Source organism: Zootoca vivipara, chromosome 1 (assembly GCF_965207765.1).
Source record: "Zootoca vivipara chromosome 1, rZooViv2.hap1.1, whole genome shotgun sequence".
Classification (NCBI taxonomy): domain Eukaryota; kingdom Metazoa; phylum Chordata; class Lepidosauria; order Squamata; family Lacertidae; genus Zootoca; species Zootoca vivipara.
The window spans coordinates 51,603,800-51,628,211 of record NC_142582.1 but is presented as its reverse complement, the minus strand read 5'-3'; the positions used below and the strand labels follow the sequence as shown (position 1 = coordinate 51,628,211).

The following is a 24,412-nucleotide window of genomic DNA, read 5'->3' as shown; positions in this document are numbered from 1 at the left end:
CTTGGCAAGAGTGAAACAAAGAGAGAGGAGACAGGGGTGAAATTTGGGGCAGAGTCACTTCACACCATCACATTGTGGGGTCAGCAGGCACTACTGGCAATATACAAGCCAGTAGCACGAAAAATGTATCCCACCCCCACTCCCTTTTGGCTGTGTGGAAATAGTAGCACACCCATTGATACCCTTTTCCTCTTAATTAGTCTGGAAAAGCCACCACTCCTTTGATTTTGCATTCACTAATGCAAATGTGTCCGTGGAACAATCCTCCTCGTTTTCTTGCAGCTGGGTATTTGAAGGGTAACAAATTCACACTGTTGCTCTCATGTATGTGTCCTTTGAGAGATGCCCTTATCATCCCTCTCCCCTCCTGGGTTATGCCTAGGATTGTGCTGGAAGATGGAAAGCAGCAGCAGCAGTGGGAGAGTCAGGTCAGGTAGAGAAAAGTTTGCCTTGGGGCCTTCTACACTGGATCATAAATTCACATCTGTTTCAGCTGTCAGGTATGAGTTCCAAAGTGACAAAGAATGATTCATGCTCACACCCCCTCCTACCCTGATACCCAAGATGCCCTCCTGGTCCCTCGAAAACAGGGAGGGAGAATGAATCACACTGCCTACTCATAGGGAGGAGGGGGAGATGAACTTCTTTTCAGTTCACATTTAATAGTGAATCTACTTATTTTGCACTTGAAAAATAAACGAAACTCAGCCAGCCTTTGGAATTCGCATTTCTCTGAATGTTGCAGTGCAGTTCTCCGGCCAAGTAACGTGTACAAAAATGCAAATATTAGGGCAAAGTGTGCATAAAAGTACACACATCAGGGTAAATAACATAAAAATATGTTAGGTCAGGGGAAATTGCTTTGCATAAATGCGTATGTATCAGGAGAAATTCACACTAAAATGCTGGTGAATTTTCATGGAGTGTAAACGATCAATCAATCAAACAAACAAACAAACAAACTGATGTGGAAATGTGGATGACTGAACATAAGATTGGAAAATTGACAGAAACCAAAACTGAAAAGATTCGCTCATCCCTGTGAATGAACAGAATTGCAAGGTTGGGACTACCGGTACTTACTGGAATGTGGCTTTTGTATATATAATGATCGCCCCGTTTCTTTGTTATCAGCAAGATTTTGTCAAACAAGAAGAAAGTTCTCTCATTTCTGACCCGATGGACACGGAAAGTGCCCTCCAGCACAAGCTCTCCATAAGTGGTCAGGTCAGGACCCTTCCAGTTTATAAGCAATGACTGAATCTCCTGTAAAACAGCAAAGGGGGGGGGGAGGTCAGAAAAAAGGTAAAATATTTCCATCCCTATTAGGAGCCATTTCAAGGCAACCCCAGAGTCACGAAGATGCCAGCATTGGTTGTAGTCTGTGCTGTGACAGAATTACAGCCACTTGAGAATTTTTTTGGGGGGAAATGTTTTATGGTATGTGGGTAGTACCCAATGCCACACAAGAAGTGTTCCACTAGTGGCAACAGGGCTTCCTCTCCCCCACATGTCCCCAAAAGTTGCTCCAGGAGGTATCCCTATCCTCTGGAGCAGATTTTGAGTGTGTGCAGAAAGCTTGAGGGGAGATAAGAGCAGAGTGGGGGGAAGTCCCATTGTACAAGAGGAATGACAGCATTGGATACAATGCTATACGTTTAGCCTGCAGAATACATTCATTTCAACACAACTCAGAATATAAGTTTCCCCCCAATGTGTCCACTGTTTAACCTTCACAAACATTCAAAATATTTTCAAAATCTGACAGCAGTCTTGAAAATAAATGCCTAGCATTACAAAAAACAAAATGATCTGAATGGTTTCATACCCAGAGGGTCTCTTTCATCTGCAAAAGTTAAAGAAGGGAATCTTAAGTATTCTAAATATTAGTCCCTTTCTTCTACTTAGATTGAAAGGTTTGAAGGATCTTCCAAATGAGACAGTGGAAAGGTAGATTAGTCCTGTATAAAGTCACTCTGTGAGGCTGAACCAAAGCAGCTAGGGAACACAAGTCCCTATTTTTATATATTTCTGTCATTTATACCAGTCTTCTAATGAACTATTCAAGGCTGCTTCTCTCTCTGCCTCAATGTTCCCTCTGAGGACATGTACACCTTCAAACTGGATTCCAATTCCCATCAGCCCCGTCAGCACAGCCAATGTTCAGGGATGATGGGAGTTATAGTCCAGCAACATCTTAGCGTGGGCACAGATTCCCTGTTCCTGAGTCAGAGGGTTCTAGTGTTACAGGTTGAAGCCAGAAGGGGCATCATGACAAATCATTCAGCCAGAGCTCTGGTATTATTACAGGACATTCCATCAGCAATTCCTGCATCTTGCCTGAAGCCTAGTAAAGGAGGATTTGCTACACAGCCCCCACAGATCAGAATCTGATCCACAGCTTGTGTAATATAAACCACCAACCCATAAAAATAGTCATTTAGAAAGAATTTTGCTCCCACCATCTTCCTTCGCTCTGGACAAATCGCTACAGGTGGCAACCCTTCATTTTTAGTAACTTGCTCTTTCTTTCTAATCCTTATGTAGTTTCCAATTTGTGGGTGTTTTCATGCCAATACAGTGGTGCCTCGGTTTACAAACTTAATCCGTTCCTGAAGTCCATTCTTAAACCAAATCCGGTGCCCTTCCACTGTTTGGTTTCCATTTGTAGACAGGGGTAAAGTTTGCAAACCGGAACACTACTTCCAGTTTTGCGGAGTCTGTAAACTGATTTGTTTGTAAACAGGACTGTTCTTAAACCGAGGTACCGCTGTATATTGCAGATGACTAAAGAATTGATTGCCCCAGTTCAAATTACTTCTGTATTTATTTTAAAGCTTGCCTATTGTTTCCATAGGGTGCCACCATCACCTTGCTCAAATTCCCTGCAGAAATAAATTAATTGGCTGAAAACAAAGGTAAGGCCTAACACCACCTGCAGCAACCTTCATGCACTTCTAAAACCTCAAGGGGAGAAAAAATTAAATTCAATGTTTGGAAACTTTCATTAAATTTCCATGACACTAATGCTGATAAGGGTGGAGTCCTCACAAGGGTGTTTGCAAGACTGAATACTGTAAATAAAATCTGGAATGATGAGAGGATAAGGAAGTGCAAGGAAACTGGGAATGCACTTAAAACCTGCTGGGGTGATATTTTGAGGCTATTTGCAGGACTCTGTGTTAAGGCTCAAACCAAAAATTGATTTTCAGTACTAGAGGTCAGTCCCTGAACTTGTTAAGCATCAGGAAAGAAATGCAGATAATCACTTCCTCATCTGGGATTTCCAGGCTTGAGTCTTGTCACATCTCCTTGATGTTAAGCTCCATGGGTATTGTTGGAAGGGTCATGAAGTGAAACATTTTATGAAAGGGCTTAAATGAATGGCACAAGACATTGAAAAGTGTGCTGTTGTGATGTGACTGAAATAATTGGGGGGGATACAGCACAGCAAAAACAACACAGTGTATGTGTGTACTGAGGTCTGAAAAAAGGGGGAAATTAGCCATTGCAAACTGGAATGCGGAAAAGGGAATCTGCACCAAAAATGCCTTTTATCTCTCGGTCTATCTTAAAAATCCCTTTAGCTAGCAACATTTCATGGTAAGGAATGTTGTAGTGCTAGGAAGCAGCAGGAAAGAGAGCAAACCACTAAAGATAGTAATAACACACATGGTTGCCATCGTGTTTAGCAAGTCAGTTTCATTTTGCATATACGTATTTAAGGGAATTTGAATTTCCCTTTATGGGTTGTGAAAGGTGCCATTGCCTGGTGCATCAGCCAGTGTGAATGCGCAACACTTACTTGTGAATTGCCACAGCTCTCTATGTTTAATGCCACACCTGGGACAACTTTCCCCTTTCAAATTACCTGCAGGCGCACAGCATGCTCGTGCTTCCGTTTCATGTCATTGATATACCAAGCCACACAGGTCATGGTGTCAATCGCCTCTTCCACCACTTCATAGCCATCCTCTTCTATGTCGAAGTGCTTTGCTATCTCCTAGGACAAAACCACACAGCCAAGAAGGTAAGCCAAGAGTTGTAAGGCTCTCCAACACCTATCCATTTCATCAGTTTGTTGTCTCTTGACCACTTCCCAGTTTACTAACCTCTGGGGCCCAGGAAAGTACACAAGGGTCAGGCCAAGTAATAACTTAAAGCCATTTTTAAAAACCCATTGTGCTGAGTGAGTCAGATCATTGGTCAACCTAGTTCAGAACTGTCCACAGTGATTGGCAGCAGGTCTCTCGAGTTACCGGTAGGTAGGACATTCCAACCCTACATGGAAATGCCAGGGATTAGACCCGCGACCTTCTGCTTTTGAAGTTGATACTCATATCACTGAACTATGGCCCTTCCCCAAAGCCTTAAGAAGCATAAATCTCATGACATAAATACTGGTTGTCTCCACTGGAGCCCTTTCCATTCATGAAAAAGGCTTCCTGATCCCAGGGGAAGCTTCTGTGAACACTTGGGTTGTATGAGACAATGTCTGTTGATCCCTCTTCCCCCTATGCAACACTGTGAGTCCTCAAAACTCTACTCCAGAGGGTTGGGAAACCGTCTGGAACAGATTAGGAAGATGGCACGGGAGCTGTAGGTAGAAGCGGCTCACTTCACCCTTTCATGGAAACTTCTGCTGGATCAGTGAAATTTCCATAGGTTTTTGGGGAGAATCTTTGGAACCAAAGTCCCATGCTTTCTTTAAAAATAACAATGCAATAAACTTTTTCAACATGGTGGCAAGATGCCATATGATTGCAGCAACAACAACAACAAAGGTCACTCACCTATGGAAGTACAAAAAGGTGACTATTATCATCTATGGTGGGATTGCTCGGTAGATTCTAGGTCTAATTCAATTAGACCTGGTCTTTTCCCTCCGAACCATATTGAAGGATCAGTCCATTGGATAAATACGAGTAAGAAATCGTAACTTACTGCAACAAGTTTAATTTACACAAAGGATTGTGTGGGATTTGGCCATTGTTGTTGTTGTTGTTTAGTCGTGTCCGACTCTTCGTGACCCCATTATGGCCATATTAATTGGAGAAAAGATCAGGGGTGGAATCATTTCAGTGGTTATATTTTTAAAAAGCACACCCATTAAGTTACTCAAATGTTATGTCTATTGTTGTTAAAATATGACAGTATCAAGATCGTTTTATGAAAATCAGCATAGGAAGATATAGGCTTTAGTGGTATGATGAATTGCCTATATGCTTCTGACAGGCTAAGTGCCAATTACAGGGTGCTGGGACAGATGGGCTCTTTTTACATTAATTTTGTTGTTATTTATGTATTTGAATTATGAAAAATATAATGCAAGTGGGGAAAGTCTCCTATCTCTGCATAAGCAGATAAACACTGGTACTGTAACATACAAATCTGATTCCGTCACAGAAATAAAGTTGGTTTTGAAATGCAGAGATTTTTGAGAAACCATTTTCTTGTATAGCTAATTCCTACAATCTATATTTACTCATGTGTGACCCACAGAGGATATTTGTATAGTTGCAAATACTCAGACTCTTTTATTAGTTCTCGACTGTTCCCACTTAACTGCTGGTCAATACATCTTCTAAGAGACAGGTGATACTTGCTTGAACACATAATTTTTTATGGTTGAATTTTAGACAAAATGGGTAGATTGTGAAACGCACAGATCCCAAAGCTGCAAAGTCAGACAACACAACTAGCTTTCTGCTATATTACCTGAAGGAGCAGGTGGTATTTGAGAATGCGCTGGACAGGCTTGAGAAGGTAGGAGCCAAGGGGCAACGAGTGACGGATTTGCTCTTGCCGCTCGCGAAAGAACTTGGCCAGCTGTTTGTTCCTCATGCATTCTGTCAGAGCCGCCACAGAGCTAGAGGGTCAAACCCATCATGGTATAATGAATAGCACTGAAAATCAAAGCAGAGAACCTCCCACCTTCCCTTGAAGATAAGTTGATGGACAGGCATGTTCAAACACCCTGACAAGGGACTGCAATGCAAGGGTCTAAAAACAAGATCTGGAAGCTACTGACAGCCACACTGGCTAACAGAGAGAAGCAATCAGACTTTGGCAACATAGCACATCCTGTTTCTCCTACAGGGAATTTTCTTTGATGAATGTGGGGAAACCTGGAAAGTCAGCCTGTTAGAGGGAAAGAAGAGGAAGACCCCTGGAGCAGAACTTTGAGGACGGGTGTGGGGCTTCATTATCTTGCCTGGTTCTTTGCCTCTTGCTATGACTTGCAGAAACTTTTGTGAAAAATAAGCAGATGTATATAAATCACGCAAATTTGCTTAGTTTTCATAAACATGTTCTGTTTCTACTAGACTATATAAATCAAGGGCAGCCAACATTAGGTGCTTTGTGGTTTTATTCTGTATTTTTATGCTGTGAACTGCCCTGAGATCTTTGGATGAAGGGAGTATACAAAGTTAGTTAATAATACAGTGGTACCTTGGTTCCCGAACAGCTTGGATCCCGAATGCCGCAAACCTGGAATCGAGTGTTCCGGTTTGTGAATGTTTTTTGGAAGCCGAACACCTGACGTGGCTTCCACGGCTTCCAATTGAGTGCAGGAAGCTCCTGCAGCCAATTGGGAGCCATGCCTTGGTTTTTGAACCATTTCAGGAGTCGAATGGACCCCTGGGGGTTTGAGAACCAAGATACCATTGTAATACAAACAACAACATGTTGCCCTTCAGATGTTGCTGGACTACAGGTCCCATCAGCCCGGACCATAGGCTATGCTGACTGAGGCTGAAGGGACTTGTAATCCCATAACATGTGGGGGGTACCACAGTGGCTATTCCCAATATAAAACGTACAGTCTAAAGAATTCAGCTGCTTTTAGTGCAAGATTTGGGTTATCTTGTCACTGAACGCTGCCTTTAAAAAAAAGGACCTACAAACTATTCTGTGCTCCACAAAGGCTGACCAGAGGTTTCTATTTGTAAAAAGATTAAGTTATTAGGGAAGAAAGGGTCACCCAAGGCCCCGTGAAACCAGCTCTCCCTTCATTGCAAAGGATACTCACTTAGGGTAGTTATTACAGTATTGAGTGTAGATATCAAAATCCTGACTCTGTTGTGGGAGAGAGAGAAAGAGCAATCAGTAAGAGATGGCTGGATATTCACTTAGCAATAATCTCAGCTTGCCTCTCAAAACATGCCCAGTACAGCTGTATAAAAGAAATGCCAACCTCACCCTATGTACTGTTGGTTTAAGCCCTCATACCTTCAATGGAAGCACCCAATAAGGGTGTCGAAAGGGCTTGTGCAGCAGAATTGTGACACTCCATTATACAGTCAGAGATTACCACAACACAGTATCTGCTCATCTCCTTACCCTGTCCACAAAACATCTTGCCACGGCAACAGGGTCATTGTGGCAGCTGTCCAGATCCTGCAGAAGCTCACTGAGCAGAAATTGAGAAAAGGAAGAATCAGTGAGTCAGACAGACACACATGGTGAAGCCTCATGTGTCACATATTCTAAGCACAGCATATCAGTAGCATAGGCACTCAAGGGACAGGATGGGTACATGCGGGAGGCAAAATGCAAACATTTCCCTCCCCTCCAAGTCCCAAACATAGAAGCAAAATTCAAGGCATGCAAAGATTTGGGAACAGTACTCACAGCACCCACCTGCACAGGGGAAGCCCTTCCACTGTTGCCAGGGAGCCAAAAACACAAGGCAGCAGTTACACAGAAAGAGGGGCACTCATTGGTTAAAATGGCCAACTAGCTGCTCCAGCAACTATTCCCCCACTGTCCAAAGTGTCTCGCAGAGACAAGCTATGAGCTCATTTCTGCCCCAAGGAACTTTTTAATTTCGGTAGGGGAAGCTAATTCACATAACAGACAAGCAACAAAACCAAGAACGCCCAGTAAGCCGGGAGCAATTTGAACTCAGTCTGCCCCTGTGACCTCTCCTCTCCTTAGTGCTTCATCATATAGGGAAGGATGTTGCTTCCCTGCTCTGAGACCAACACTGTCTCTCCACTTTCCTCTCCACAGCCATGTCTGCCCAGGACTGTTGAAATAAACCCCAAGGGTCAAACATCCATGCTGTTATTTTGCAGACTTTCAGAATGAGACAAACCTTCTGGCTAAATGTGAAAAAATGTTGGCTCCTGCTTTCCAGCAATGGGGAAGCTGGGTCAAGGGAGGAACAGAACTTATCAGAAGCTTGCCACCCACACTATCCAACCCTCCAGCCAACATCAGCTTGATAACACAATCAGTAGGCACTAATCTGCATCTAGCAGCTTCCATAAAATGTATAAAGCATTTCAAGTTCAAGGCAAAGAGGTGACAGGAAAATGCCTGTCCCAAGGCAGACTTCAACAATGTGCAAAACACAGGGCTGGCTTCTCATGAACAACAATGCAATCCTAAATGACGTCTACTTAGAAGTTCTACTGATTATCCCAGGTAAGTGGGATATTGGGATAAGGGGTCCAGTATAGTTTCTAATTGGATGGGAGACTGTTGAGATTCCTTCATTGTAGGGAGTTGGACTATATGACCCTCAAGGTCCCTTCCAACTCCACAATTCTACGATTCTATGACTGCAGCCTAAGATGTGTCAGTGGAGCTTATGCAGACAGGGAGAAAGCAGGAAGGCAAGGGAGAGCAAAGCAAGTGAGTCTCCTGCCACCCGCCAACCTGTCCCACTGTCATGATAGGACTGTGACCATTTAGGGAGGGGGTACCTTCTGCTGTGCTTACAGATTTTCAGTCCTCTCTGGCAAATACAAAGATAAGGGGTGGGGCAGGGGCAGTTGCCAGTGAAGCCATAGGGATCAAACATCGCACTCACCTGTTCAGTTCATAGATATCCTCGATGTTCCCAAAGAGCGCACTAACTTGTTCTGGCCGTAGAAGCAGCTCTTGAGTGTCTATGATCTTCGCCAAGTAATTCTGCCAAGTCACATTGTGTCATAAGTATTGCCACGTAGCAAAATAAGCAAGCAAATAAGACAGACTGCCCCAAGCTCCAGCCACCTAAACATGTGGTGGTGGTGGGAATGGCAACCTAAGCAATGTTCTAGGGAATTCCCATATTACCCAGGTGTGGGGAACCTGGGTCCCTCCATATCTTGTTGGACTGCAACTCCCATCATACCTGACAGTTGACTTTGTTGGTTGGGGCTAATTGGGAGTGGAGGCCACCAACATCAAGAGGGCCTCAGACCCCCACCCCCAATATAATCCACAGTCCACAGCTCCCACCATACACTCTCTGTTCCCTACACTCAGCCTAAACAGTGTCCCAACAGCCCTTTCTATACTCTAAACCAGGAAATAATTAGCACCAGAACTACCTGGCCCTTCAGCCATAGCATGCAAATAAACAGGGTCCCTAGCAGTGCACACAATGCGCTGCATTCACACACTGCAACGTGGCAGGCAGGAAGTGTCTGGAAAAAAATTGATCAGTGCATTCCCACTTGGGAAACAGTGTGTGAAGTTCGCTGCTGAGGGCAAAGCACAAGGACTCTGCACAGTAAAATACTGAGGGGTTTTCTTGGCCTGAAGGCTGATGGAAGGCCTGCAGGCACCTGCTCCTAATCTTCTGCCCAGGCCAGGTTTTCCTACGGTTAGATAGAAGACATCTTTAATGCCCAGATCAGAAGATGGGAGGCCCTTATATGACAGAACACACTGCGGCAGTGAACTGAATTAACTCAATCCTCTCAGGCAGGCAAGCATTATGGGCACGCTCACCTCTATGATACTTCGCAAATCCCGCACGTACATGCGTTCCGACTCCACAATCTCCAAGACCACACGCTCCAGGTAGCTTAGTTTGGAATGGGAGACAGAAGAAGAAAGGGAAGGGCTCTTCAGGCCTCGCCAGGACCCTGAGGAGGCATTGTTGTTGGCATTGTGCAGCAGTCCAGCCCTCAGTGAGGTAGCATCCGAAGGAGTTTGGGCCACATCGCTCCAGTCCTCCATAATGTGGCTAGCATTGGTCAGGGCTGCAGGCGGATAGTTCAGAGGGTGCTCTGAAGAGCTCATGGCTGAGGCAGCAGAAGTTGGAACCACGTCATCTCTGCCAAGAGATGGGGTAAGCAGGAACCGAGGGAAGTCTGCATGGAGAGAAAGTTTTGTCAGGGAATCCTGAAATGTTAAGGTTCATCTTACACAAATTATACCTGACACATAAATTAGAGGGAGTTGCTGGGAACAGCAATTTTAATCAAAGTGAAAACCACCAGGATGAAAGGGCTGCTGTTCATAATTGATTTAAACATTTTCCAGCTTTCTAATTCAGCTATTTCCTAAATAAAGCATGTCTATTAACTGGTGCAAAAACATATCAGCAGAGTTTTTGTACTATCTAGGAGTATGTTCCAAGGAGACATATAGTTCATGTATCTTTTGCTCTATAAATGTTATGTATATTTACGGAAGCACTCATGAAATGAATGATTTCTGCTAGGTTTTCACTATACATATGAAAGGATGATAAACATGTTCTTGAAGACTAAGTGCCCAGAACACTCCACAAGTGAGGTGTTCTCAAGGCGGAAGCCGAGAGCAGTTCAGCAATAACTCACAAAGCGTCTGTGAGGTTAACTCTTTATTCAAAGAAACAAAACATCTCAGCCCTAGTGGTCACAGCAACTGTTCCCAGCAGGTCTTGCCCAAATGAGGCAGCTGCAAGGACTGAAGGATCTTTGCTTCTCCACCGCTCTCTAAGGCTCCTCCTGTCCTGAGGGTCCTATGTCTTGTCTCTCTTTGATCTGACCTCTTCATTCCTCTGCATGTTCTGGAAGACCAGGAGGGAGGAGAGCTGATCACAGCAGGAAGGGGAGACCCCTTGGCATCTTCAGCAGCCTGCCTCCACTCTGCCTCTGGGCCTCCCTCCTTTCCAGCCTCCACTTCTGACTCTGACCTGCTCTCTGCCACAGCCTCTTCCTACACACTATACTTTTAAAGCTTATTTGAAACATATTCATTCCCTCAACGAATTCTGGGCACTGTCATTTACCCTTCACAGAGTTATAACAACTCTGAACAAACTACATTGCCCAGAATTCATTGGAGGGCAGGAATGCACTTTGAGTGTCCTTCAAAGGTATAGCGTAACTCTGCCTGGCATTCTCCACTAGCTCCAAGCAGGTAGACAAGCGAGTGGCAACAAGCCCGTGTTCTGTCAGCCGCTGTAACTTCCATCTCTATCCAGATTCCTTCTGGCTGCCAGGAGGAAACATTCCCTGCTCCTAGACCCATTTCACAAAGTCCTAGTACCTGAACGAGGGCTGTGTGTGTCACTTTTTCATTAAGGAAAACCCAACTCCTCACCAAACAGCTTAACAATCTGCGATGGAAGCCATTCCAGCGTGTTCTTCTCCTCCCAGATCAACATCCCTCACTCGTTTGTCTGCCAGGCTGTCTGTGCTGCTGCTGCTGCTGCTGCAGGTGGCAAATCTGCCAAATGAAGGCGGCGACGGCCTCTGAACCCTGAAGGTATGGAGGCTGCTGACGTCTTTCTCCCCCACCCCCCAACACTCCTACATATGAACACCACGCCCAGAACAAAATCTGGCTCCTCATTTCCCACTGAGGACTTCAGCTGAGACACACACACTTCCTCCCACATAAACAAGAGAGGGAGGAAAGAGGACACAGCTGGTCTGGCTTGGAAGTGTCCGGAAACACTTTTGCGTGCTGGCAAGCTGCTAAAATAGCACCGACTCTAATCATGGATTTCCCCATCCCTCAAAGTGTCCTAGGAGCCATGGCATTATAAAGCCATTCATCCCAAGGGATTTTACCAAATTTGACACTGAGTGACTCTGAAATCGGGAACCTCGTAGGGACTTTCTGAAGACTTAGAACAATAAAAATTGCCTCTAAGAGGTAACTGCATACTTCTGCATTGTGTACTACTCAAACTTATCTACTCAAATAAATAGTATGCTTGTTATGTTTGCCACTAAATGTCACACATGCACAAGAATGGGGTGCTCTTTTAAATCTCAGTTTCTAATTCTTTTGAAAAGGCTTCTCTTTTGGATTTTTAAAAAATACACCCAAAATTAAAAGTAGTTTTAAAAAACACACTGGGGGTCCAACTGCAAAAAGTTGGTTCATTGCAATTGCAAAAACCATGAGAGCTGGATGTCCACACTGCTAGCAGACACCACGACAACACTGCCATGAACAGTTTCAACAATTCCTTAACTCTTAACATGCCCTTGAGTTCCCATGATTTCACGGTGGACCTATTTCCCTCTGACACGGGGCACCCAATTGTATGCACCAACATACATATTACCCATCATCCCCGAAGCTCATCACTGACAGGCAACACACCTTCTACCTTCAATTAAGGGTTCCTTGTGTAGAGGGACGCACTGGAATGTGGTGACATAATATTGACGTCCTCATTTGATTCCACACTAGAAGCAACAAGCTTTCCTCAACAAAAAATCCAAGGCCTCTCATTTTATGACTTGGAAGACATGAGCCTTTGCTCATATCATAGGGCAGGCATCCCCAAAGTGCGGCCCTCCAGATGTTTTGGCCTACAACTCCCATGATCCCTAGCTAATAGGACCAGTGGTCAGGGAAGATGGGAATTGTAGTCCAAAACATCTGGCGGGCTGAAGTTTGCAGGGCTGGCTCTACATAGACCGCCGGTGGCGCAGTGCACCACGGCGGGGGGCTGGTAAGCTGGGCACCGGCCTGGCAAGGAGGGCGCCGCGCGGCAAAGCCGCATGGAAACCAATTGCGCCCTGCAAGGGCGGGGCGGGCGGCGGAGCGATCTCCGCCCCTCAGCACCAGGGCGCGCGATCTGCTCAAGACGGCCCTGGAAGTTTGGGGGTGCCTGTCATAGGGCATAAGGCTGGTTAACAGCTGCAGAAATTCTATCCAAGAAGGGCAGGCTGAAGCCATGAGACTGGATGCAAAAGGGATGGATGCTGTCTTGAAAGGCAGACCAGTGAAAACCAAAGAAAAGGAAGTGTTTCTGGCCAAGTATCTGGGAACCTGCTTGGCCTGAGTTTCCCTGCTAAAGTGCTGTTTATTTAAGAACCACTTAACCTGACAACAGTTTGCAGACTAGCTGGAGGAGCTCATATGACTGACTAAACAGAAAATGTGCACAACTTTATAGGAAAGCCCACATTCTGAAGGACCAACGCCTATAGTGTCTATTACTTTTCAGAGCAGGACAATCCAAAAGTGGGAGCCTCAAGAGATAGAAGAGGGTATTTGTTGGGGCAGAGAGCTGCAGATCCTCTTGGAAGGGAGGGCTTCCATTTTGCCAGTGCTGCACTCTAGAACCCCATTCCAAATGCCAAGGGCTCAGCCTTTGAATGTGTGAAAAATTGTGCCCCATATTTATTGTTCATCTGAGAGCCAGACAAGGTTCCCCTCCCTTTCCTTTTTTACAATTTAACTGCTGCCCTGATTTTTTTCTGGTTTCTGTATTATTTCGTTATTTAATTTATCTAGCAGAGTTCTGATTTCTACTGCTGTTCTGCAATTTTTAATATATCAAAGGAGAGGAACATGTTGGGGTGATAGGAGAAGTGATAGTCATGTGCTCCAGTCCCCATGTGTGTGTCCTGGAAAAAGGGTGTTTGCACAATGTGCCCTTTCCCCATAATTCCGCTCCCTAAGGTTCCCTTTTATGAGCCCTAAGTGTACACAACCAGGCAAATATAGCCCCACCTTACATGGCCTATCACCAGAGATGGTCTCCCTGTGTGGAATTTATACATCTACAGTGATGTGCTGAGACTGAGAGCTCAGATACCACGAATAAGCATAGCACATGGTGTTTTGGGGTAGGAGGAGTCAATGTGGGGAAAGGTATTTCCCCTCCTCCCACTCAACTTAATGAGAAGGAAATTTCTTGAGCCAGGCCATGGGTGTAGGCAGGGGGGGCAGGGGGGGCAGGAGGGGCAGTTGCCCCCCCTAGAAGCAGGGCCGCTGGCCAGCCTGCCCCGCTGCCCGCCGCCTCCCTTCTCCCTGGCTGGCTGTGGGGCGGGTGGAGGGAAAGCCCCAGAGCCACGCAAAGCGTTTGGCTGGCTTTCCCTCCGCTCGCCCCACAGCCAGCCAGGGAGAAGGGAGACGTCCCTTCTAGCTGACTGGCTGTGGAGCAGGTGGAGGGAAAGCCCCAGAGCCGCGCAAAGCGTTTGGCTGGCTTTCCCTCCACCCGCCCCGGCGATCGCGGAGGGAGAGGAGGGGGTCGGAGCAGCCCGATTTCAGGCTGATCCTGCCTGTCGAGGAGGGGGAGGAGGGGGTCGGAGCAGCCCGATCCTGGCGCCCCCTCACCCCTGAACGACCATGGCTTTCCTTGCCCCACTGTGGCCCCTCCCCCCATGCCTTGGCCCTTCCCCTTACCCCCTAATTTTGATCCTGGCTACGCCCCTGAGCCAGGCTAGTGTAAAGTTACACCATTGATGGGAGTGTGGGTGTGGCCTGGAGGACTGCATAATATGGCACACAGTGGTGCCTCGCAAGACAAATTTAATTTGTTCCGCGAGTCAATTCGTTTTGCGAAAAATTCGTCTTCCGAATCACGGTTTCCCATAGGAATGCACTGGAATTTCTTTTTTTTTTGCCCATAGGAACGCATTAATTAAATTTCAATACATTCCTATGGGAAACCGCAATTCGCAAGACGCATTTTTCACAAAACGAATTCGTCTTGCGAGTCACCATCAGATCGCAAGATGCATTCGTCTTGCAAAAAATTCGTCTTGCAAGGCATTCGTCTTGAGAGGTACCACTGTAATTGTGTTCCTTTGCTGCTGTTCTGTCCTGCCCATGGCTTCACCCCATTTTACCCATTCTTAGAGCATGTTCACGGGCAGAATACTTCAGATAGGCCAGTGAAATGATCTGCCAGCATATATTGCGTTCCACTAGCATAGTGGGGTTTCTTCCATATGCTAAAGCCCCTCAGCGAGCATTACTCAACAAAAGGATTGCTCAGTTAGTCCCAATTTCTGCTAGGGGATTTCCTTCCAAGGAAGTGTGCACCAGATTGTGGGCTAAAACCAAAGGCATCTAACACCTTCCTACAAGGAAAGTCTGTTTTTCTAAACCAACAAACTCAAGGGGGGGGAGGGGGGATAATAAGAGTTCCATAAAATATGAGTGAGAACGCAACACTAAGATAAATGTTTCTCACACTCTCGTAATGCCAGAACTTGGAACACCCCTGAAGTTGATTGGCAGTAGGTTCAAGTCTGACCAGTGTATGTACTGTCTGAAGATGGAACCCTGTTGTATGAACTTTTACCTCAGGTGACTTTTTTGAAGGACTGGAGAAATTCAGAAAGAATAAATCAGAAGCCATTAGCTAAGGCAGCTAAATGAAACCTCCATGGTCATAGGCAGTAACTATCCCAGAGCCAGATGCTGCAGGCAAATTTTCCCCTTATTAATTTTCAGAGGCATTTGATTAAGAGAGCTGATAGAAACAGAAAGCTGAACTTGCAAGACCTTGACTTTATCTAGCAAAAACATTTGCATCTTTATTTTCACTTTTGCTGAGATAAAGCTCACAGGTTTTTTTTAAAAAAAGCAAGTCCAGGTAAGGCAAGAAGTTTGTAAACATTGATTTGTCCAAAGGTCTTGTTTCCAGGAATTCTCTAGATACTTTGCAGAGTAACTCAATAACAATTACTGAATAGGTTGGATACTGCTGACTGAAAAAGTAAAATCATTCCTCATTTGAAATATGTCTGAAGAAATATCAGGTTAGTCTTACTTAACCACACCTAAGTAGAGCAAAATTCTCATCTTTAAAGTTAAATGGTATCTGATTGTTCAAAGAACAATCTTAGAACATATAATACATCCAACTGATTTATACTCCTAGCTAAAATTATATGATAGTAGCAGTTTTATCTTGAAACCCTTTCCTCACAATCCTCAACACTGAATCCACTTTTTTCACTTCTGCCACATACTGGGAGCATTTTTGTTGAGCTGTGCTCCACGACCCGAAAATCTCTTTCCTGGTCAGGAACCAACAGGTCACAGCCCATATGTGAAGTTAGGATTTTTTTTGCCCCAATGCAAATCACTTTACATTTGCTTACACTGAATTGCAGTTGCAAATTTAATGCCCATTCAGCTAGTTTGGATATACCCTTTTGGATCTCACAATCCCTTGTTATACCACACTGAACAATTTGTTTTCCTCAGCAAATTTGGCCACCACACTGCTCACTCCAAACTCCAAGTCACTTATGAGCAAGTTGCCGAAGCACTGGAGCCAATATCAATCCCATTGTCTTATCATTGTTATTGACACACACACACACACACACACACACACACACACACACCATACAGTGCAACCTAACCAGGGATGACAGGGACTATAAACAAATTTTCTCAGTTGATACAAAATCACAATAGAGAGAAACAATATATAAAACATTCACACACCCTTACATACAGTATGCCATATTTTAGGTGTTGGTATCGCTACAATGTTCTGAAGGCTATTTGTAGCAGTGTAAGAAATGAACTCTCCTCACACAGGATGGAAATGTTCTGGCGTTTTCAATCCCTTGGAAACATTCCAATTATGCACTATTTCCCCCACTATCTCAATGTTCCATACATTTTTATGCCATAGGGAAATCTGTAATCCTTGTCTTCCATTTTCGTGCAAATAGAGATCCTGGCTGCTGCCAACAGCCACGTTTTGTTCTTATTGTGTCTCATCCCATACATTGAAAAGTGAAAGTTGCTGAGTTATTTGAACAGGAGTCCTACAAACAGCAGAAATTCCCAGATACACTCATAGTTCTGTACAAGAGGACACTCCCATCATAAACAGAAAAACAACCCTTGTGCCTCCACAGCCACACCAACAACATGATGTAATTTGTGAAGTTGTATATGAAAGATGAAACAAACATGCGACAACATCTTTAGATGTTCAACAAACATTCCCACATATAAGCCAATACTTAGGAGTCCTTGGTGAGGGAATTTATCAAAACTTGTTGAAAGCCTAAGTACTTGATAGCCTGGTTCACTCCTCACGATAAGCTGCTGAACACCATTCAAATCTAACTTACAAGTTATCACGAACTGGTGATGCACTATATAAATCATCTATCCTTTATCCACATACATTTTAAGCAAGAACGTGCCCATGACCTTAAAAATACCAGTCTCACTTTCATCTAATTCTGTTGCCTTTTGCTTAGGAGGTTCAGAGCCAGACAAAGGCCACAGCACCACCCAGTGGATAAGATATAATGTAAGATTAGCAGTCACCCCCACCAAGCCAGACTCGAAACTTCCGATTAGTGAATCCATTGTTTTGTTTTCAAGTGGCTAGGAATTATGTAAGAAGCAATTCTTTTTGTGGCTTCACTATAAAGTTTTTGTGGTCACTGATCATACAACCAACCTGTTGAACCCAAAGATCATGATGACGTCTGATACAGTATTGCTAGGAGCAGTGTGTGCAGACAATCTCACAGTGAGTATATGATGTATAGCATATTCTCATACCAGTTGTGGCCACAGTGAAGGTTGCAGCATTGTCATCTGCTTAGAAGAAGCAGGATATGCTCCTTTATTCACAGTGGTATCAAAGTCCAATATGTCAATAAAAAATCCAACAGCAATTTTTATGCCTCTCAGTTCATAGGTCTATCTCATTATAACAGCCAGCATTATAGCAGATAGTAAGCCAGGTCACACCTCAGATTGGGTACACAGCATGTGAAACTTCCCTTTCTTACACTTCCAGTAATACAACAACCAGGAATATCTCTTTTTCTTAGATATCTAGATAAATACTTAATCCAGGAAGTTGCATTGGGTTGTAAAACTGTATTATCTAGTTTTCATTGCTACTGATGTCACCCACATTACCAGAATGTGAAACTTAAATAAGTTGGATCTACGAGTTCTGCAAAAATGTGCAAGACTCCACTGTAATACTACACCTATCCATGGATGTTGGGCAGAAAAGTTTCCATTGTGGCAAATATCCCACTCCTATATTTTTTCAGTGACACATTTTCCATTTCTAAAACTACATTATTTCATAACATTACAAATATAGTTAATGGATATACTGTAGTACCAGTCAAATGAGGCACATTCAAGGGGGTAATTAACTTTCTTTTCCAAGTGACGACCCCTAGGAAAAATGTCTGTGTGTTTTGTTTCCAGACTTCCTGCCAGCAGAGTTCAGCTCACAAGATGTTTCTGCTGAAGGGTGGGGGAGAGAGAATTTTGCTAATTCCCCCTTCCTCAAGCCAGGACCCCCCAGACCAGCTTGGGAGATGGCACTAGGGGTTGTGCCAGGAAGGGAGTGAATTGGGGGGATCCTTCCCCCACCCTGCCACCCCACAAGAGCCTCTGTAGGATTATCACAGAAAGACAACCCAGCAAATAAAGATGCATGGCTCTTTGAATGTATTAAGATTAGTATGTTAGCAGCTCTCAGTGCTTTAACCTTTCCCTTAAAACTTAAACAATGTAAGTATATACACTATTGAGTTGTTGTATCTTAAACATATGTGTTTAGTAAAAAATATTTAAGTACAGTATTCTAATAAAAATAATTTCCAAGTACATCCTTGCATTAGTTTTAATTCATTTGAACCTCATTTCTGGCAGCAATCCTATGCACACTTAGCCTGGCAATGTGCCCCCTTGAATACTAGGGGACCTATTTCTGAGCAAACATTCATAAGATTGCACTGCTAAGTGTCCTTCAGTTATATTTTTCTTAATCAAAATATTACAGTTCAAATACTTTTAGCTACTGGTAAAATCGGCTGAGATGTTTGTAGGCATGTAAATCAACATAGCACACGTTTAGTAAACAAAACGTTAAAAAGAAGTCAAATACACATTCTAAATCAATCAATTTAGTGCATCTGAAAATTATCCAGAAAACTGTCTCCTTAAAAAAAAAAAACCCACATCACTGTGCATGACTTTCATTTTGTCAATCAGGCAGGAATCTGAATTTTTGGAGTCAGATGGGATTTCTAATCTACCCTTATTTCATATACCGAAGCTAGAACTTCTGTGCCGAAAGAGTCCTAATAAGCTAGCCAATACAATAGGATAAATGTAAGGGTTATGGATAATTTCCCTGTGGGTTAAACCAGATCGCCTAGGGCTTGCCAATCAGAAGGTCGGCGGTTCGAGTCCCCGCCACGGGGTGACCTCCCGTTGCTTGGTCCCTGCTCCTGTCCACCTAGCAGTTCGAAAGCATGTCAAAGTGAAAGTAGATAAATAGTTACCTCTCTGGCAGAAAGGTAAATGGCATTTCCATGTGCTGCTCTGGTTCGCCAGAAGCGGCTTAGTCATGCTGGCCACATGACCTGGAAGCTATACGCTGGCTCCCTCGGCCAATAAAGCGAGATGAGCGTCACAAACCCCAGAGTCGGTCATGACTGGACCCAATGGTCAGGGGTCCCTTTCCCTTTAAGGTTTAGGATCATCCAAGCTCTATAGCAAGGATAACAGTAATGTAAAATCCAAATACCGTAATATCAAGTACCTATTGTAAAGCACTGCAATGGCTAACTGTGCAGTTTAACTTAAGCAGGAAATGGGAAGGTAGGTTTCAGGAAAACAGTATGAAAGAAAGGGACTAACCACAAGATTGTGGATGGGGGGCAGGATGTGTACAGAGCTCAGTTGTCCAGGGTTCAGTATTGACTCACAGGAAGAACAGCTAATAATGACTGAAACAACATGGAATGTACCTGGAGGCCTCTCTTCTTATAACTGCACCTGCCACACCTTATCTTACATGTGGACATGGAACTCTTCTCCTGAATTGCCAATCAGCAGTGAAGCCATAATTTTCGTTAACATGAAAGCGGCCATAGACTTGGAAGATAAAGGGCAGCAGACACCCGGGAGGGGGGGGGGTTATTGTTTCATAAGAAACTTTTGAAACCGGTTCTGCCAGCATGTCAGATTCTCCACATTTCTCCAGCGCTAAGAACATGGAATCAGGATCAAAGACCAAGATTTGCCAGTGAGCCAAAAGATTCTAGGTTGCTTAGTTATTTGCTTCAGTGGGATATGTATTGTGATGAAGGGTGGAATCCTTTGGCTTCAACGTTCCCCAGAATATTTGCAAATAGAGGCAAAGATATTCAAAAAGAAAAACTTTGGGACTCACATTCAAAGAGAGCCCTGTCTGTAATGGGACCAGAAGTAGAAGTGTTCAGTCACTGCCTGCCAACCACCTGAGGACTGTTTCATGCATGTCACAGGGGCAAAACCAGGCAGACACTCAACAGGTAGCTGCAGCCCATCCCCAACAGGTGTACCTCTTTCTTAAAATATATTTATAAATTGTTTATAAGCTTTGCATTGTAGACAATTTTTAAAAAAGAATGAATTACTATACATATAATAATAAAATGTTAGGTTAATGTTACATGAATAAAATAGTACAGTTATCTTTAACTATATAACTGTACTATTTTATTCATGTAACATTAACCCAACATTTTAAAATTCATTCTTGTATTAATTTCATTTATATTAACATGTGGTCTATTCCATTCTATCTCAGGTTCTCTTTTCATATACACTGGACGCTCGGGTTGCGAACGTGATCCGTGCGGGAGGCACGTTCGCAACCCGCAGCGCCGCATTTGCGCACGCACAGGTCGCAATTCTGCACTTCTGTGCAAAGCGCGATTTAGTACTTCTGTGCATGCGTGAGCGTCGAAACCCGGAAGTAACCCATTCCGGTACTTCCGGTTTCGGCGCGGTGCACAACCCGAAAATGCGCAACCTGAAACATCTGTAACCCGAGGTATGACTGTACCTCTTTGAAACACTTGTTACATTCACAGTTTACATTCCTAGATGCATATCCAAGGGCCAAACTAGATGAGATGGCAAGAGATCCATGATTAGATCTCCAAGGTGAGTTTTTTGCTAATTCTTTTTTAAAACGTTATAAACAGCAATGGGAGGGATTAAGTGTAACTACATCCCCACTGCTCCATATCTTCATTTGGTTGCAGAGATGCCTGCTACTTTCCTGCCTTCCACCTTATGCTGTTACCCTATGCTAATTTTATAATAACCACTCTACAAGTCCCTGCCTGAATTGTGAATACCAGAAGGCAGTTAAGACATATTAAGAAACAATTCATCTACTGATCCTTCCAATTATATACTCTTAATACCTTCCCGTTCAAATGCAGTTTCAAAACTCTATGCCAGGGGTGCCCAACTTCCAAGAGACTGCGATCTACTCACAGAGTTAACAATTGGCAGTGATCTACCCCCTTTTTTGGGGTTCAGGTCAAAGTTGTTGAGCTTCTTCTAGGAAGGAAAGCCCTGTTTTGGGGGGTTCACATAGAAGTTATTGAACTTCTTTAGGGAAGAGGAACGCAGCGCTGAGCTTTTTTTTAGGAAGGAAAACCCTGTTTTTTGGTGGTTCAGGTCATTTTAGGGGTGCAGGGCAAAGATGTTGAGCTTTTTTTAGGGGAGACAAAGATTTTTAGCTTCTTTGGGGGGAGCCACTGATCTACTGGTGATCTACCACAGACGTCCAGTGATCTACCGGTAGATCACGATCTACCTGTTGGACATGCCTGCTCTATGCAATAGCGGCCACAACTAATACTTCCCCCCTCCTATCCCTTGAAACTCACAGTTTCAGAAGCCTTCAGAGAGGACAAATAAACCAGATATATATCTGCTTTTCCAACCTGGATTACACTAGCCTCTTTGGGCTACAGGGTTTCAGTTCCCAGCTTGACCTTTATTGCAATGAGGCGGACAAATTGAAAAGCCATCAAGGCCTTTACTTGTTGTTTTTTGCTAAAAACTAAGCGTTTCCAGAGCCAGTTTAGCAGCTTTCACCAGTTCTGAAATTCACCACAAACAGCAGGCTAATGTTTATCAAATCCCTGCCAGAACTGGATGGAACCAACGCCACAGATGAAGGGCATGTTGTGGACGTTCCATCTGGCCTTTGCTCACACATCTCTTACTTTTTATTTTCTTAGGGGCACAATCTGAACTAAGTTTCTAAACCAGCCACTACAGTCGCCTGAATGGAAATGGTGTAGTCTCCAGACAGAAAGAACCAAGGGTCTCCAAGCCCCTCACTGAACAACAACAAAAAAGCCAACTGTTTTTCCTGCCTGCAGCTCCCAATTCCAGACTCCATTCTGGCTGGCAGGAAACGTTCCCAACTCTTTTGGCTGGCCTACTAAGGCAAACGGGGCACTGCACCAGCAGCCTCCCAACTTCCAGACATGCAGAAGCAACATGTGTTTTATTTAGTTTTAGCTACTGGTGATGTCAATCATCTTTTGAGTACCTTAAATGCCTATTTTTACCTGTTTATCAATAATTTTCATGTTATGTTTTATACTTTTGTAATTCGCTTAGAGGTTCTCTTACATTCATGGGATACATAAATTTTGTGAAATAAAGAAACTGCTCTTGGCCAGCTCCCACCTGCCTGCCTCCCTTCGTACTTACAACCAGCCCAGGGGGTGGCACTGCTTGCCAGCTCCCTCCTGCTTAGTCAGCATTACCTTTGTGGAACTCAACTGGAATGAATCTAGGGGGCAAAATCAGAACTAGCTGTTTCTGCCTGTCCACTGACTCTGCCTGCACCTTTTGTTGGCCTCTCTGCCTCCTCACTACCAGTCCCAAGAGGCACCAGCCAACACTGCTTCTGAAGACATGTTTGGAATGACTGGGGAGGAGAACCTCACTATAGCCATTTAGCTAAACCTCCCCTTTAGCAGGCAGGGGTCAGGCCCCTGCTACAATCACCCCCCTCCATCAGCCAGACACCCACCTTCTGCACTCTAAATTCATCCTGAGTTCATACTTCACTAATTGTGTTACTATGTAAATTACTACAGTGTGCATGTAACCAGGAAGGAAGATGGTTGCATACCATACTGCCAAAGGAAGCTGAGAATTACATCACTACCTGGCTTTCCCAGCTCTCTAACACAGAGTGAGAAAGTGCAATAACTTTCTCATCCACGTCCCCATGTGGCAGCCAGGCAGATATTGGCATGTTGCCGCTTTGTAAAATGGTCTCCATGTTCGTCTGAAGGGCCCTTTCATCTTAAGCGTTTAAAGAAATTCCTTTTTCTTTGATGATTATGGCCAGTTTTACTTTTCCATGCTTGCACAGTAGCAGCAGACAGACCTTTCCAGAGGCTTGTTTAGAGTCTCAAACAAATATTTGCACTGGAATTCAAACCAAATATTTCCACTGATCCTTCACTGGGCCAGTGTGAGGGAGCAGGAGGGGAGGGGAGGGGAGAGGAGAAAGGCTGATAAGTGGTGTGGGTTCATGGACTTATTGTAAGCGCAGGGAGACCCTTTGCTGGTACAAGTTTGTGTGTTTTTTTTGAAGCAGATGCTTTTATCAGTGGGTTGTGATCTGTGACCATGGGAGCTTAAACCTTGATTATGTTCCTAAGACACTGCTGCCCAACCAAGAATAAATGCCTTTGTGGAATTTTTAGAATCCTTTTCATGTCACCTTTAAGCGCCACCCATGACACTACATCCACTGAGCTCTTCCTGACCTTTTGAGATACACTGAGCAGATTAGCAACCCACCCAGGATTACACCCCCGCAGAGACCGCTTGATTGCTGGAAAGTTACGCAGCATACCGGTTCTGCTTATCCATCTGTATACCTCATGCACATTCCTTCCTTTTAGTTAGCTCTGATCCCTTGCATCTAAATCCATCCCGTGAGAAGAGAATGCCATTGCTCCTTTCCCGGCAGGCTGTCAAAATCTGCAGATTTCAATCTCTCTGCTACTTTGGAAGCAGCCAGCCAGATTAGATCTAACTTTACCCTTAAGAGCAGTGTGCAACCTTTCCAGGACACAACCAGCTTGGTCAGAGTTATTGGCAAGGAGCAGCGGAAACTCCAGCCCAGCCCAACCCCCCTTACTATTCCCACCTCAGTCAAGGATGACAGATGGCATCACTGTTCTCCTTTGCTATGGTACACCAAGTCAAACCAGCACCACAATGAAAATCTTTTTTCTTTTTGTCAAATGCTACTGGCACCACTGAAGAGATCTTTGTGCAGAAATGATAACTGCATTTCCAAAGATCCATGAACAAGAACCTCTTAAAAAAAGAAGAAGTCTGATGGGGTTGTTGCTTCTGTTGCTGATTTCACTGGAAGATTTGAATGGTCAGTGCCTTCAATTTTATACTCCCTATATCTCAGGGGGAGGCTGAATAGTCCGGCTTTGCAGCTAGATTTCTCCATTTCCCTGCAGAATGAGCTTCACATGGAACAATTTCAGCTTTTGCTATGCATCCCTAAAGGATATCAGCAGAATGGAGAAGCCCCAGGTTAAATTTTTCTGTTTAGCAACCAAAATACCAAGGAAACTTACAGAAATGTACAACCTAT

General features: G+C 44.2%; 1 protein-coding gene across 1 annotated transcript in view; it reads right to left on the bottom strand.

The window, feature by feature from the left end:
* Positions 1-24,412, bottom strand: part of PLEKHG3 (pleckstrin homology and RhoGEF domain containing G3) — a 50,359-nt gene that overhangs the window by 16,547 nt on the left and 9,400 nt on the right. The window contains exons 2-8 of the mRNA XM_088663397.1: positions 9,730-10,094; positions 8,822-8,922; positions 7,345-7,414; positions 7,034-7,080; positions 5,719-5,869; positions 3,872-4,003; positions 1,084-1,266 (exon numbers count right to left, since the gene is read on the bottom strand). Of these exons, the coding sequence (XP_088519523.1) occupies positions 1,084-1,266; positions 3,872-4,003; positions 5,719-5,869; positions 7,034-7,080; positions 7,345-7,414; positions 8,822-8,922; positions 9,730-10,094 (1,049 nt within the window). The remainder of the gene's footprint in view (positions 1-1,083; positions 1,267-3,871; positions 4,004-5,718; positions 5,870-7,033; positions 7,081-7,344; positions 7,415-8,821; positions 8,923-9,729; positions 10,095-24,412) is intronic.